The sequence below is a fragment of the Haliotis asinina genome, chromosome 5 (genome assembly GCF_037392515.1).
Source record: "Haliotis asinina isolate JCU_RB_2024 chromosome 5, JCU_Hal_asi_v2, whole genome shotgun sequence".
NCBI lineage: Eukaryota > Metazoa > Mollusca > Gastropoda > Lepetellida > Haliotidae > Haliotis > Haliotis asinina.
In genome coordinates, this window is record NC_090284.1 from 64,959,327 (window position 1) to 64,972,069 (window position 12,743).

A 12,743-nucleotide genomic window follows, 5' to 3' on the forward strand; every position below is an offset into this window, starting at 1 on the left:
AAACCCCATAAAGACCCTGAACTGTCTCTAGATGGGACGCCCATTAAAGTTGTGAAGCAGGCCAAATTCTTGGGTCTAATCTTTGATTCACATTTAACTTTTTTACCACATATTAAATCTCTTAAAACTAAATGCCTGAAAGCACTTGACTTGTTGAAAGTGGTTTCAAATTCAAAATGGGGAGGGGATCAAGCTACCCTTCTCCATCTATGTCGATCACTCGTTCGTTCTAAACTTGATTATGGCTCCATCGTCTATGGTGGAGCCTGCAAAAGCAATCTTAAACTTCTTGATCCTGTCCATCACCAAGGTCTAAGACTTTGTCTTGGGTCCTACAGAACTTCACCTATTGACAGTCTTTACGTTGAGGCCGATGAACCATCTCTTGCACAACGCCGTATTAAATTATCTTTACAATATACCACAAAACTATACTCCAACGAATCTAACCCTGCATATAACTGTGTCTTCAATCCTCTTTATGAGGATTTGTATAGCAAAAAGTCTTCTCTTGTTCCACCTCTTGGGCTCAGAATAAAGCCGTTTATTGCTGCTGCTGGTATTGAGCTGGACAATATAGCTCCTTTCCGTCTTCTTTCCTCTCCCCCTTGGCAGTTGGTTAGACCACATGTTGACCTAACATTAACTACATTTAAAAAATCAGAAACGAATGAATTACAGTATAAACAAGAATATAATCAATTGAAACATACATATAACAATTACAAATCCTTATTTACAGATGAGTCCAAGGACGGTGGTGCAGTTGCTTGCGCTACTGTCATTGGATCCAGAACAATATCTTCTAGATTACCAGATAATAGTTCTATTTTTACATCAGAAGCTAATGCCATATTAACAGCTCTCAAATATATTCAAAGACACCCGAAACGTAAACAGTATATAATATATTCCGACTCTCTTTCTTGCCTTCAGGCTATTAAAAATATTTCTTGTAAACATCCACTTTTAATTGAAATTATTGAACTGTATAATACTCTTACTACTGGCCAATGCGACATCGTCTTTTGTTGGTTACCGAGTCACGTAGGTATTTCTGGGAATGTGATGGCTGATCTTGCTGCCAAGGCAGCACTCAACAAATCTGTGACGCCACTTCTTCTTCCATATTCAGATTACAAAGCAAGCATTAGAACGTATATCCGTGATCTGATGCAGAAGAGGTGGGACACTCAAGTAGGTATCAATGAATTGCATGAAATAAAACCGTATGTTGGCTACACCTACTTCGGTTGTCAGTCCAGATTTGAGGAGGCCATCATGCGACGATGTCGTATTGGCCACACAAGATATACACATAAATATTTGCTTAAAGGTGAGGATCCTCCGTTTTGTATCCCTTGTGATGGAAGAATCACAGTCAAGCATATCCTGCTTGACTGTGTTGAATATTCCATCACAAGGGATCAGTATTTTCATTCACGAACTCTGAAGGATCTTTTTAATAACACAAGCTCTCATTTAATCATTGCATTTTTAAAAGAATTAGATTTATTGACAGAATTGTAAATAGATAAATATTTTATTATTGGATGTTTAAATTGGTAACTGTGCTTGTTAGTGGCTGTATCCTCGAGGGGGGTTGAAGTATTGTAAAACTATTGTCCCCCTGAGAGGGTACGTAAGTCCACAAACATTCAAAGTAAATTCAAACTTTCACATTTTTTAATCGTAGCATAAGTGTCGTTTTATTTGCATGGCTAGATTTCCCAAATTGCTGATGGCTGAGGGGATGATGTAAATCCAGCTAGGGTCCATGCAGGTAGCAAAGGTACTGTAAGTCCCCATGGTCCCTAGTATGGTGATCTACTTTCAGTTGTTAGCAATCTATAACCCATTTTTATCTTGTATTGTCCTCTATAGATAAATTGTTTTAGGTATAGTTACTAGTTTTATATTCTCATCTGTGATATTCTAGTTGTTGTACTGTCCTTCGTTGACAGGTTTTATAATAGATATATATACTTCATTTCAGTATTAAATGTTCTCGTCACGATATGGCTGAGATATTGCCGATGTGACGTTAAATATTAACTCACTCACCCCTTTCTGACAATTTGCGGTTCTGAAATATTGTCGAAGTGGTGAATATTGGTACTTTAATTTCTGCTTGTGTATTTAAAATCTAATTTATTTTAGATGTACACGGTCTCCAACAGCAGAGCTTGATATTACGAAGTAAACTACGCTGAATAAGTGTTCTACAAAATAGAGAGTGTCCGACAGTTAAATGTCTGAGTTGTATTCTCTGTACCTCACGTGTAGTCTCCACAAGGGAGGTGGTAACTAAATATTCTGTCTATCTTCAAAATATTTTGTAATGACATGTTCCAGTATAACAGACAGAGTGTAGCACAGCTAGTGTGTAGCGCATGTAGATGACTTCTTGTACAGTTAACAAAGAAAGTCGTTTCAAATGTTCAGTTATGTATGATGTACGTCCCAGGTGACCACTCTGTCTACATTCTTCTCCTCTACTTCTTCATGATGACGATATATGCGATGATGTTATCCCACCCAGAAGTGTACATGTCCTGTTGCTTGATGTATTCAACCAGCAGGTCATAGAATGAGTTGATCAGGTCACGTCTGGACTCGGACGATCTACTGGACAGAGCCTGCCTGAACATGTATTCCGTCCAGGACCGAACTGCAGAGACGAACTTCGGAATGGAACTCGTCAGATTTTCTGTGTTCCCTGGAACAAAAGCACTCACTTATGAGACAAAAAGAGGACATCACATACAAAAGCGCCCGATTCAGCTATAGTCGCATTTAATTACCAGAACATCGAGCAACTAAAGTATTAGTAAATGTATAAAGAGATCTTTAGGATCTGTTCAGGCACCGAGGGGAGCTTTTCATTGAGAACAGGGTGCCGATGACATGTAGCGCTCTTATGTGATATAGGAACTTATACTCATGGGTTCGAATCCGGTTTCCCATGAAATAGTTTCTCGGGTTGTCAATCCTTCCATACCTTTAAGACTCAGACACGCTGTGAAATACGAATCCACTTATTCAAGATCACACGAGCTGATACGGGGGTCACTGGTATGATGTGTTCTCCTTTCCGTGAACATGTATCATCGCATATATCAACACATACTTATGGTGAATTCGATATTGTGGAGGCATATGTAACATATGGTAACAATGGAGGCATATGTAACATATGCTTGTATGAAAATGTATTTATTTATGCTGTATAATTTTAGTACATGAACTACATTATGTACAGTGACACTTTACATGTCCTTCTTAGGACACTATGGTTTGTTTGCTTAAAACTATTTAATTTATAAATAACTTATAAAAAATAGTTTAATAGTGTTTTATTTTTTACAAGAAAAATAAGAATAAACAATTATATAATGGCAAGTAAAATACTGAAGGTTAGTGGTAGTGTTCTAAAGTTGGTTGTTTTATGCGTATGTCAATTGTATTGACGTTTGGATATGTTTGTCAAGTATTTCATTCATCTGAGTGAGTTAAGATTTTAAATCACATGGCAATGTTTCAACCATGCAGTGACTAAAAGAAGGTATAGAATTATAATGATTAACTATTAAATCGTAAACACTTGTAAACAATGGTGTTTAACTATAGAGGACGATACAATGTTAAAAGGGACTATAGATCGCCAACAACACAAGGTAGATCACCATACTGGGGACCGTGGGTACTACAGTACTTGTCCTACCTCCATGGATTCATTTATCTGAAACGTTCATGCTATGTTTATGTTTCAGAAAAGTGCTGTATCAAGATTATGGTCTCATTCTGGATCACTGTTTATCACGTGACCCTAATTCAAAGACTCCAATTGTCTAATTTCAAATTCCCATAATTCCCATAATTCCCATGCACCGATCTAGGTACACCTGTAATAAAACTTCAGTATAGCACAGCATAGTAACAAGGGAACACGGTCCACTGATCGGTAAACAACATCAAACAGGTCAGTTAATTACTTTAACACGAAACAATGTTCCAGTGTATTTGTAACTTTATTAAATCACTTGTATTTTAAATATCACTTGGTTATTTGATACATACGGTAATGCTTTGAACTAGCTAAAATTGGTAAATTGTGCACACCTTTCGGATAGCCGTGGAAGGTTGCCAAATAGTTACCTGTTGCATGTCATGTTAATTGTGAATTTTATTGTCCGACGCAGTACATATTGTTTAATTTTAACATTATTTAGCGTGTTATTTGGCAATGTGTAATTTGGCAATGACATATCTTTTGGTTGCACAACCAACATCATGCATATAATTTCATGTGATTATAATTCCCCTTGAGAATTCATGATGTCGTTTAATTTACATGTGTAAATGTTAGACTACAAAAATTAATTGTGATAAACTAATTGTGATACCTATGCAAAACATTATGAAATGTGTAAATGTTTCTAAGAATGTTATGTGTGTTTCAGAGCTGATGTATAACTAAGGAATTATCTGATTCCTTATAAAACTTGGCAATTTGACCATTTTATACGAACTGACTGCCCCTGTGGTTAAACGTATGTTTAGGCAAGAAAGATCGAAAATCGATACAGAATTCAGGTGCTTGTTTTAACACTACATTGAATTCTTGGAAAATGGCTCCCGACATATACGAAATCGTTAGTGGGATCCAAAATGACACAGGGCGCAGAGGGTGATCAATGTCTGAAACGATGTCGATCAATTCCCGATTAAAATCGTAGTAATTCTTGGATTCCTATCGACGACCGGTGGAAACTGACTAAAGGAATACAACTTTGCAAGATGGTGCCATTCACCAAAGGTTTACCATGTCGTGTACAAGGAGACCTCTTACCTGTTTCTTCCTTTCGCCTCTGTGACATGATGTGTATACGTTCATGTTGGATTAGTAGAGACTCGATACGCAGCCCCGCCTTCACAACCGGGGAATCTTCATCAAGGAATGGAGCTCGTAGTTCATCTTCACTTCTATAGTATCCCGAATAGTTGGCTGCCTCGTACTCACGCTGAATGAAAGAAGATATTTACCTATAACGAGGGACCAACTGTACTGCAAAAAGGTGAACATGTTTCAGATTATCAAATTCTGGAATAAACCCCTAATAATCCCCGAGGTTTCATTCAAATATGTCTCTTATTTGGCTTAAAAAGTACATTTACATACAAATCGTGTGAACGCTTCTTCTTTTTTAAATAGCCTCACATTCGGACAGCTGACTATTTCAGCTGTGTGACGGCGGAGTGTAAATAATCAAGTCTGGACAAGATAATCCAGTGATTGACAGCCTGATCATCTATGCATCAGGGATATGTTCAGATGCATTAAGCCGATGAACCCGTTGGTTCACTTTGTTAGGACTAACATGGGTTGATGATGACAACTTATAACTCCGATTCTAACAGCTTAACATTTAGGAAACAAAATCTGACATCCATTACGTCCACGAACGTCAGTTTTTCGATCACATCACAACAATCTCGAGGAATGGGAAATTCCCATGTCGTGCAAGCGTCACATGACATAGTATGCTAACAGCAACAATAACATATTGATGATATCCATGAAATATCAGGCACTGTAACAATCAGGTTGTCCATACGGTACCTCAAAGTGAACGTACTGTATGCAAGGTGACTTACATATACATGCATATGACTAGAGAGCGGCTTCTTAACATTGCAACAATGGAATTCTCCTCCCATGTCAAAGAATACATACTCACTGCTGACAGTTATTTTGAGGTGTAGCCAAGAAAATCACTGTGTGTTCGAGAGACGCTGACGTTTCATTTTGAAGATTATCATTGATAATTGGATCATTGGTCACGTGATGTTTCTTGTCTTTCAGTGGCACGTGACAACGAACACATTTGATCACAAACATTTCTCCGAAGCAATGTTGTTTTTGACCACTTCAACAGATGTGAATCAGAATTGACGTGATGATCTTAAGCTCATTGCCAGTTGTAGATTACAAAAACGTGATGTGTAGGTTGTACATATTCTCTTAGAATGTAATGTAAATCAAAGTTATGGACACCGAAGTTCAACATCTTACCGTACCTGTGTCACGTGCTGCATGTCCCTTAACAATCTCCAGACTGTCGTCATAGCTACCCACAGCTTTTGTAAATGAACACTGCTTTCTCCATACCTCCTTTCTGTATCTTCAGCAGGAACAACCAGCAACATGCATCCACCTAAGAGAAAGCATTTCAATATAATCTATGTTTATGCACCACGGATGTGATTGTAGAGTTATAACAGATACTTACATGATTGCATGGTAGGAGAGATCACTTCAACAATCTGATATTCAGTTTTGATTTGTGCCGAGCTCCACCTTTTGGTTTCAGCATTTTCCCAGCCTTTGAAATCTTATCAAGTTTGACTCTTTCACGAAGCTTTCAAGGAACGTAACATTACAAGCTATTTCGCATATGCTACACAATTCACGGCCACAAACCCTGTAATTCTGTATGCTATGCGATATTTTCAAATTTGACGTAGGACGGATATACTCAACTACCTGAATTTGTTTCTGAGGACAGCCAAGGGTTTGCCTTGTTCTATGACGATATATTCACCACTATTGCACTGTTCTATGGTGATATATTTACCACTTTTGATTTCATTTGCTCTGATGAGGAGAAATCTTTGCCATGCTTCAGATGCCAAATCAGCAACAGCATCGCATTCAGAACGTGAGCCGTCGGGAAACTTACTCAACGAATCTTTATAAGACACAGCCCTGTAAGTAAATCAGAGTGTCTTCATAAATATTACTGTATTATTTTGACATTGCAGAAATGGCCAGTCATATGTGTATGTGAAAAGAATACACCCTATTTGGACTGGCCAATGTGGGATTTGGGTCTGTATAGATCGCTGATACCATAATTATGAAATGAGCAGAAATTGGTATGCAATGGTTATGCTCGTTACCTCAGCTGATTGTTGTACAGCGACAGCTTGGAGAATTTGCCATATCATGTGTAGGTCACATAAATTTAGTTTTGAAAGCAGGATATTCTGAAAAAAGGTTATCAATTCAATTTCGATACATGAGAAACGGAATCAATGTAAACAGTGATGTATGCTTCACGGTTATCCTCAGATTTTGCTGTATCATATGATAATGTACTGTCTGACCACCTGTAAATTAGGAATAAACACAACATGGGACGACATGTGCAAAGAGGTGAATATGTTTTGAATCAAGTGATTCCAATAGTCAAGGTTAAACGATGCTTCTCTCACCTTGGCAGAAAGTGGGCAGACCAAAAACATAAGACGATGTTGAAGGTATCATCAGGAAGGCACTGCCTATAGAAGCTGGTGGGGCACATGGAGACGAAGACCTTTTGGTTTCCAGACTCTCTCCCATTTCCTTTGACAGACAGAGAAGTGGGTCACGGCACACCTTACATGATCTATAATGATCTTTTAAAGACTTCACTAATATAGCAGTCAACAGTCAACAGGAGAGTCTGAACATTCACAGCTTTCATTTCCATTGTTATGAAAATAATTACTCTCTACATTACATAATGCAATCCTCAAGTATATCAATAAATACATGAAGCAATTTGTACCTATTACAAACACATAACCTTACAGATGTTGTATATGTGAATACGTGTTTTGAGTATTTATACAGTATTTCGCTGTGGTCCATTTGACAAATATCGGACAGAATACTTATTGGTTCTGGATTATCCATTATGAGGAAATTTCTTTCGGATCGTGCAAATGTTCTATTTTTCAATACACCGATGCTCCTTGCACTTTTGCCAAAAACCTTCTTCCGATGTAGTACAGAAGACAAGAGTTGTTATACAGGTGACTCATGATGAATTGTGGAGGTTTCGTGTGTCTTTCTTATCGTATATATTTCATATTCTAAGGTATGAATGATCTGTACTTTAACACAATGTCATATGTATGTGTAAAACATCAACAGGTTTGGGAGAGGAGAGACATACATTTGTGAGCCCGCGAAGATGAATTCACTAGAATGATAAAAAAACAGTATAAGATGTCTGGACTCACCGCCAATGAAAATGTGTATTTTATCTTTAAATCCATATTTGTAATAAATACTTTTGGTTGTATTTCCGACTTGTAAGTACCTTATTGATGGTGTAATTGTGTGGAATAAAGTCACCTACTGCTGACATTCTTAACCAAGGCATTGTAGTCATTATTGATACCATCTTCGTAGATTATGTGAACAGTGATGTCTTCGCCATGAAGCTTCCTAAGGGCGCCTGCAATGACAGATATACAAAGAAACAATATGGAACGTATTATTTAATCGTGAGTAGAACTTGTTTCCTTCTTTTATCAATTTTAGATATTCTTAATAACTTCTTGTCAAAATAAAAACTGCTTGTAACTGATCAAAAGTAGGTCACAGGTTCCTCCATTAAGATACACGTTTTCATGACTATCATGTATTCTGTAAATGTCGTTACATTCACAGTCTACGGGGTGTACACAACAATGTGCCAGAAGACAGCGTGTATGTTCTATATTATGAACAACAGTTTGTCAGATTTGACTGAATGCATTTCAGAATGTACAGCATTGAGCAAAACCTACTCGACCCACTGATGGTCAAGTCGTCCAACGGAAGCTAACATCAACATAATTGTTGAACACATTGTCAAACAGACATTAAACTAAAGTTCCTACTAAATAAAACTGTAGTGAAATATATACTCAGTCGACTGTTTGTCAACAGTGTGCCTGTCAGTTGGGAGATAACGTTAACCCATATAACCAATGTTTAATTAATTAATGTACTCCAAAGAACCATATATACGATTACTTAATTAATCCCTAAACACGCATTCAGACAGGATTTCATTCACTGTGTTAAATGGAGGACATAGGTGTAGTTTCTGGAGGATAACTCGAAAACCGTTCAATATCTTTCATCAAAACTTGAGAGATATATCAAACAATGGTACCTGTTGCTATTTGCTATGTTTTGTAATTTTTTTATTCTACACGATTTCCCTGAAACCGTTTTGGACTAATTCTGAAAAGAGAGGGTGGTGACATTCAAACCTTAAAAACCTCCAGTCTTCACATTCGAGGCTGCTGCATGTAACAACCTGGGACTGAGGCTCTCCTTTTTACTATTTAGCAATTTTAAGAAAAAAATGCTTGCTTCCCTGGCAAAGTTTGACTCTGTTTGTACTGGTGTTTTTTTCTAAAAAGTGAAGGGTGCGTTTCCGTTGATAAGAAGGGACTACATAAAAAAATCAGAATAGATCATCTCGAGAATTCAAGTTGTAAATAACAGGCGTGTGGGTAACCCATTGAATGATGATTGTTTCCTCATAGGCACAAAATATGAAAAACGTTTCAGGTGTACCAAGTTCCCAGGAAATAGTTCTAAGCTGCCTAATGCCATAGTCACTAACTTGTCAATAGATGCATTTACCTAGCAGATGTTCCACAATATCCTTGGACGAAGATCCGTCGTGACATCCATAGTCACCAACTGTAAAGGTCTCGTTCCTCGGAATGACTGAAGTGCCTGTAATGATAGAAAACATTGTCATAGTACATTTAGTTGTATGTTATATTATTAAAGACATTCTCGAAAAATGCTTAATGTGTCCTGTCGGGGCGCTGCGTTAATGATCTTCATTTTCTCAACTAGCATTTAAAGGAGTAGCCAGTCAACACTTAAATGACCGCTTACTTCAGGATCAACCCTTTCCCACAAGAAACACAAAGACGAGTTTCTTCATGGGATGAGGGTAAGAGGTGGGAGGGGGTGTCTCCTCACGCCGAAGATCATATTTCGCTTCCCAACATGGGCACAATGTATGAAGCCCATTTCTGGCGTCGCCCCCCTGATGTTGCTGGAATATAGCTAAAAGAGGCGTAAAGCAATATCACTCACTCAATCTTTACAGGATGTCATATGAGCACTAAAATCATTATATAAAATCATCCAAGAAAACTGCATGCTCTGAGGATCCAAATCCCACCACTGTTTTGTGTGAAGACTTGGACATTTTCTTACCAATCATATCAATGATTATGGACTAATATTCAAAGCAAGGCACCTGATGTCTTCACAAATTCTTTCATCCGACCACTCCTAAAGACAATTACAGAAGATCCGAATAATCCAAACTCATCTTGCTCATATGACGAATCACCATAGAATGCAACGCAAGTCTTTTGCTGATGATGCCCAACATAAGTTTGAATGGCACATTAGCGTGTACATCGAATTTTAGGCTTGGATGACTGGTAGTAAAATAAAACTTCATGACGGAAAGACGTCTATACTGATACTGGTGCAAGCGTCAAAATAAAGAGTCTTGGTGTCTGTTTGGTAGGGCTGTAACGATATATCAATTTATACAGTTGTTGAGTCTCTAATAGCAATTACTTCGATGGTGGGAACGAAAAACTATCAATGCGTCGTATGTGTGACTTTTGATAGCTTAGCAAATGACTTCTGTTGAAATATATTCATCGCAAAATAAAGGATGTTTGGGTGCAGACGTGCAGCTTCATTGAGTTTATTTGTTAACCGTTTACTTGATCTGTTCCAAGTTTCATGTCAGTTATTAAAAGAGACTGAAACTTTTTCAGCTTGTGTTTATGTCATATAAACCATGCCCTCATTTGGGAAATAATTTTAAACGAGACAGGTCAAGGAGAGAAGTACTATTGCAAAACAACTGCAACTGAGATGCATCAGTCTGAGTACTGTTACAATAGACTATCGCTATCGCAATAGTATGTTGCAAAAGTTGTCGCTATCGGAATAGCTGTTTACCCCTCAATAGTCATCCCTACTATTTCGACTCACACCTCATCATGAACAAGCAGGTAGTCTCTGCAGGACAAGCTTGAGATGCCTGAGATTCATATACTTGAAGCAATAAAACCTTGGTTCACTCCCTTGTCCTTACACGGCTTGCCAATAGCCTCCTCCTTGGAATCAAGAAAACCTTACAACAAAGACTCCAGAAAGTACAGAACACTACAGCACATTTGCTGTCAAGAGTGTCCAAATTCTCGACCATTACACCAGCTCTACAATCACTACACTGGCTTCCTCTAGAAGCCTGACTGAAATTCAAAGTTCTGTGTCTGATGTCCAAGTGCTACTATGAATTGGCTCCAGCACATCTATCCTACCTGCACAATCACCAACAGTCCCTACGTTCACTACGCTCACATAACCTCCACCTTCTCTCATTTAATCAGTACAACATCACAGGGTGTGGCGATACGCCATTCTGTGTATATGCTCCAAAACTCTGGAACAGTCTGCCTCGAAACATAAAACTCTCTCCTTCATTTGACTCTTCTACATCACGACTATGGACCTTTTTTCTGTGAAAAATATGACATTTGAACACGTGAGGACACGTGAGTATATGGAGTATAGCCGGATATAAAACTATATCATCATCATCATCTTTAATAACGTGTCCAAAATAATTACTAAATGTTCCTGTCAATTTCTTTTACAACAATGAAGATTATGTTTACGTCTACATTTACAAAATGTCGTTTGTTATAATATCAAAATCTAATGGGCTGCTCGACGAGATTGGAACTTCACAATAAATGCGGGTACACTGCACTACATGAAAAATAATGTAATCTGTCCAAGATGCCGGCCATTAATAATAACAATATTTGAAAATTCATATTGATTTCGGAATGTATGGGAAATTTGCCGAACTTTATTTGAGGTTGAGTTTTATAATGTCATTGTCATATGCAAGAAAAGCATTGACACTGCAGATTTCGGGACGGGCCATGGGATTGCATCTTGGCAGACAACGTAGGACTTGATCAACTCCATTAGTCTTCTCGATCTTGGACCATCTTTCACTTCACTGAAACTATATGCTTCCTCACAAGCGTACCAATAATCACATGGTTACTGTTCACGTTGACACCCCTGAAGCATGTATGCATGTAAGTAATCGCGCATTTCCCACGTCTTACCATGTGACCAGTACTATAGACTTTCAAATCAATTCACAAAACTGTATTGCACAAACTGCAATTGTGAAATTATACCCCCCAACGTAATTGTTGCCTTTCATAGCACGTGGGTATGACAGTCTTTACATGAAATGCTCTGTGACCACTTGCGGCACATGTGTATATTCCAGCTTTTTAGGGTGTGATTGACTGTTTCAACCATCACTTAAGTCATTGCACTAAGACTAATTGTTCACGCTTCATTGTACACTTTGAACATGGGCTATGTAAAATATGATATGGTAGTGATAATAACAGATGTAATTTGTACTAATACCTATAATCTGACGCACTGTGTCGTAAAAGTAATGAGATTGAGCCCTGACGATGGTGCCGACGGATCTGGAATACTGGTCTTCGAAGACGCCCGTACACCTGGTGTCCATTCTGCTGAAACATTCAATGTTGAGCGCATTATATCTTGTATGTATGCTTCGCTGAATGTTTCTGAAACAAAAAGCAAAGGCCGGTGTCTTCTAATGTAAAGTTAAAGGCACAATTTCACACATTTTCGACAACATGTTACTTTATACTTGTTATACAACGTTGCATAGATTCATTCGAATTTTTCTAAATTTAGTATTGTAAACGAAATACGTAAATAATGGTCTCACTCGAAGCTTTGGACCAAGGTGACTTTTCACTTCTGCGTTAATACGTACGGTTTCAGACATACAGTGTCTCCA

The 12,743-nt window shown here is 37.9% G+C and overlaps 1 protein-coding gene across 1 annotated transcript; it reads right to left on the reverse strand.

Moving 5' to 3' along the window:
- Positions 1–2,495: 2,495 nt before the first annotated feature.
- LOC137284893 (uncharacterized) lies at positions 2,496–12,443 on the reverse strand. The gene is made up of 8 exons (XM_067816923.1): positions 12,335–12,443; positions 9,473–9,568; positions 8,190–8,288; positions 7,279–7,408; positions 6,639–6,769; positions 6,082–6,218; positions 4,853–5,024; positions 2,496–2,719 (listed from the first exon to the last, which is right to left on the reverse strand). Exons 1-8 carry the CDS (start codon positions 12,441–12,443, stop codon positions 2,496–2,498), a joined length of 1,098 nt encoding a protein of 365 aa, XP_067673024.1.
- Between the last annotated feature and the right edge of the window lie 300 nt (positions 12,444–12,743).

Excerpts from the sequence above, each read along its gene's own strand:
- LOC137284893 (XM_067816923.1), bottom strand. The coding sequence starts at position 12,443 with ATGGACACCAGGTGTACGGGCGTCTTCGAAGACCAGTATTCCAGATCC. Across the intron at positions 8,289-9,472 it reads TATTGTGGAACATCTGCTAG|GCGCCCTTAGGAAGCTTCAT; the intron begins GTAAATGCATCT and ends CTGTCATTGCAG. Across the intron at positions 5,025-6,081 it reads ACATGCAGCACGTGACACAG|CGTGAGTACGAGGCAGCCAA; the intron begins GTACGGTAAGAT and ends TCTTTCATTCAG.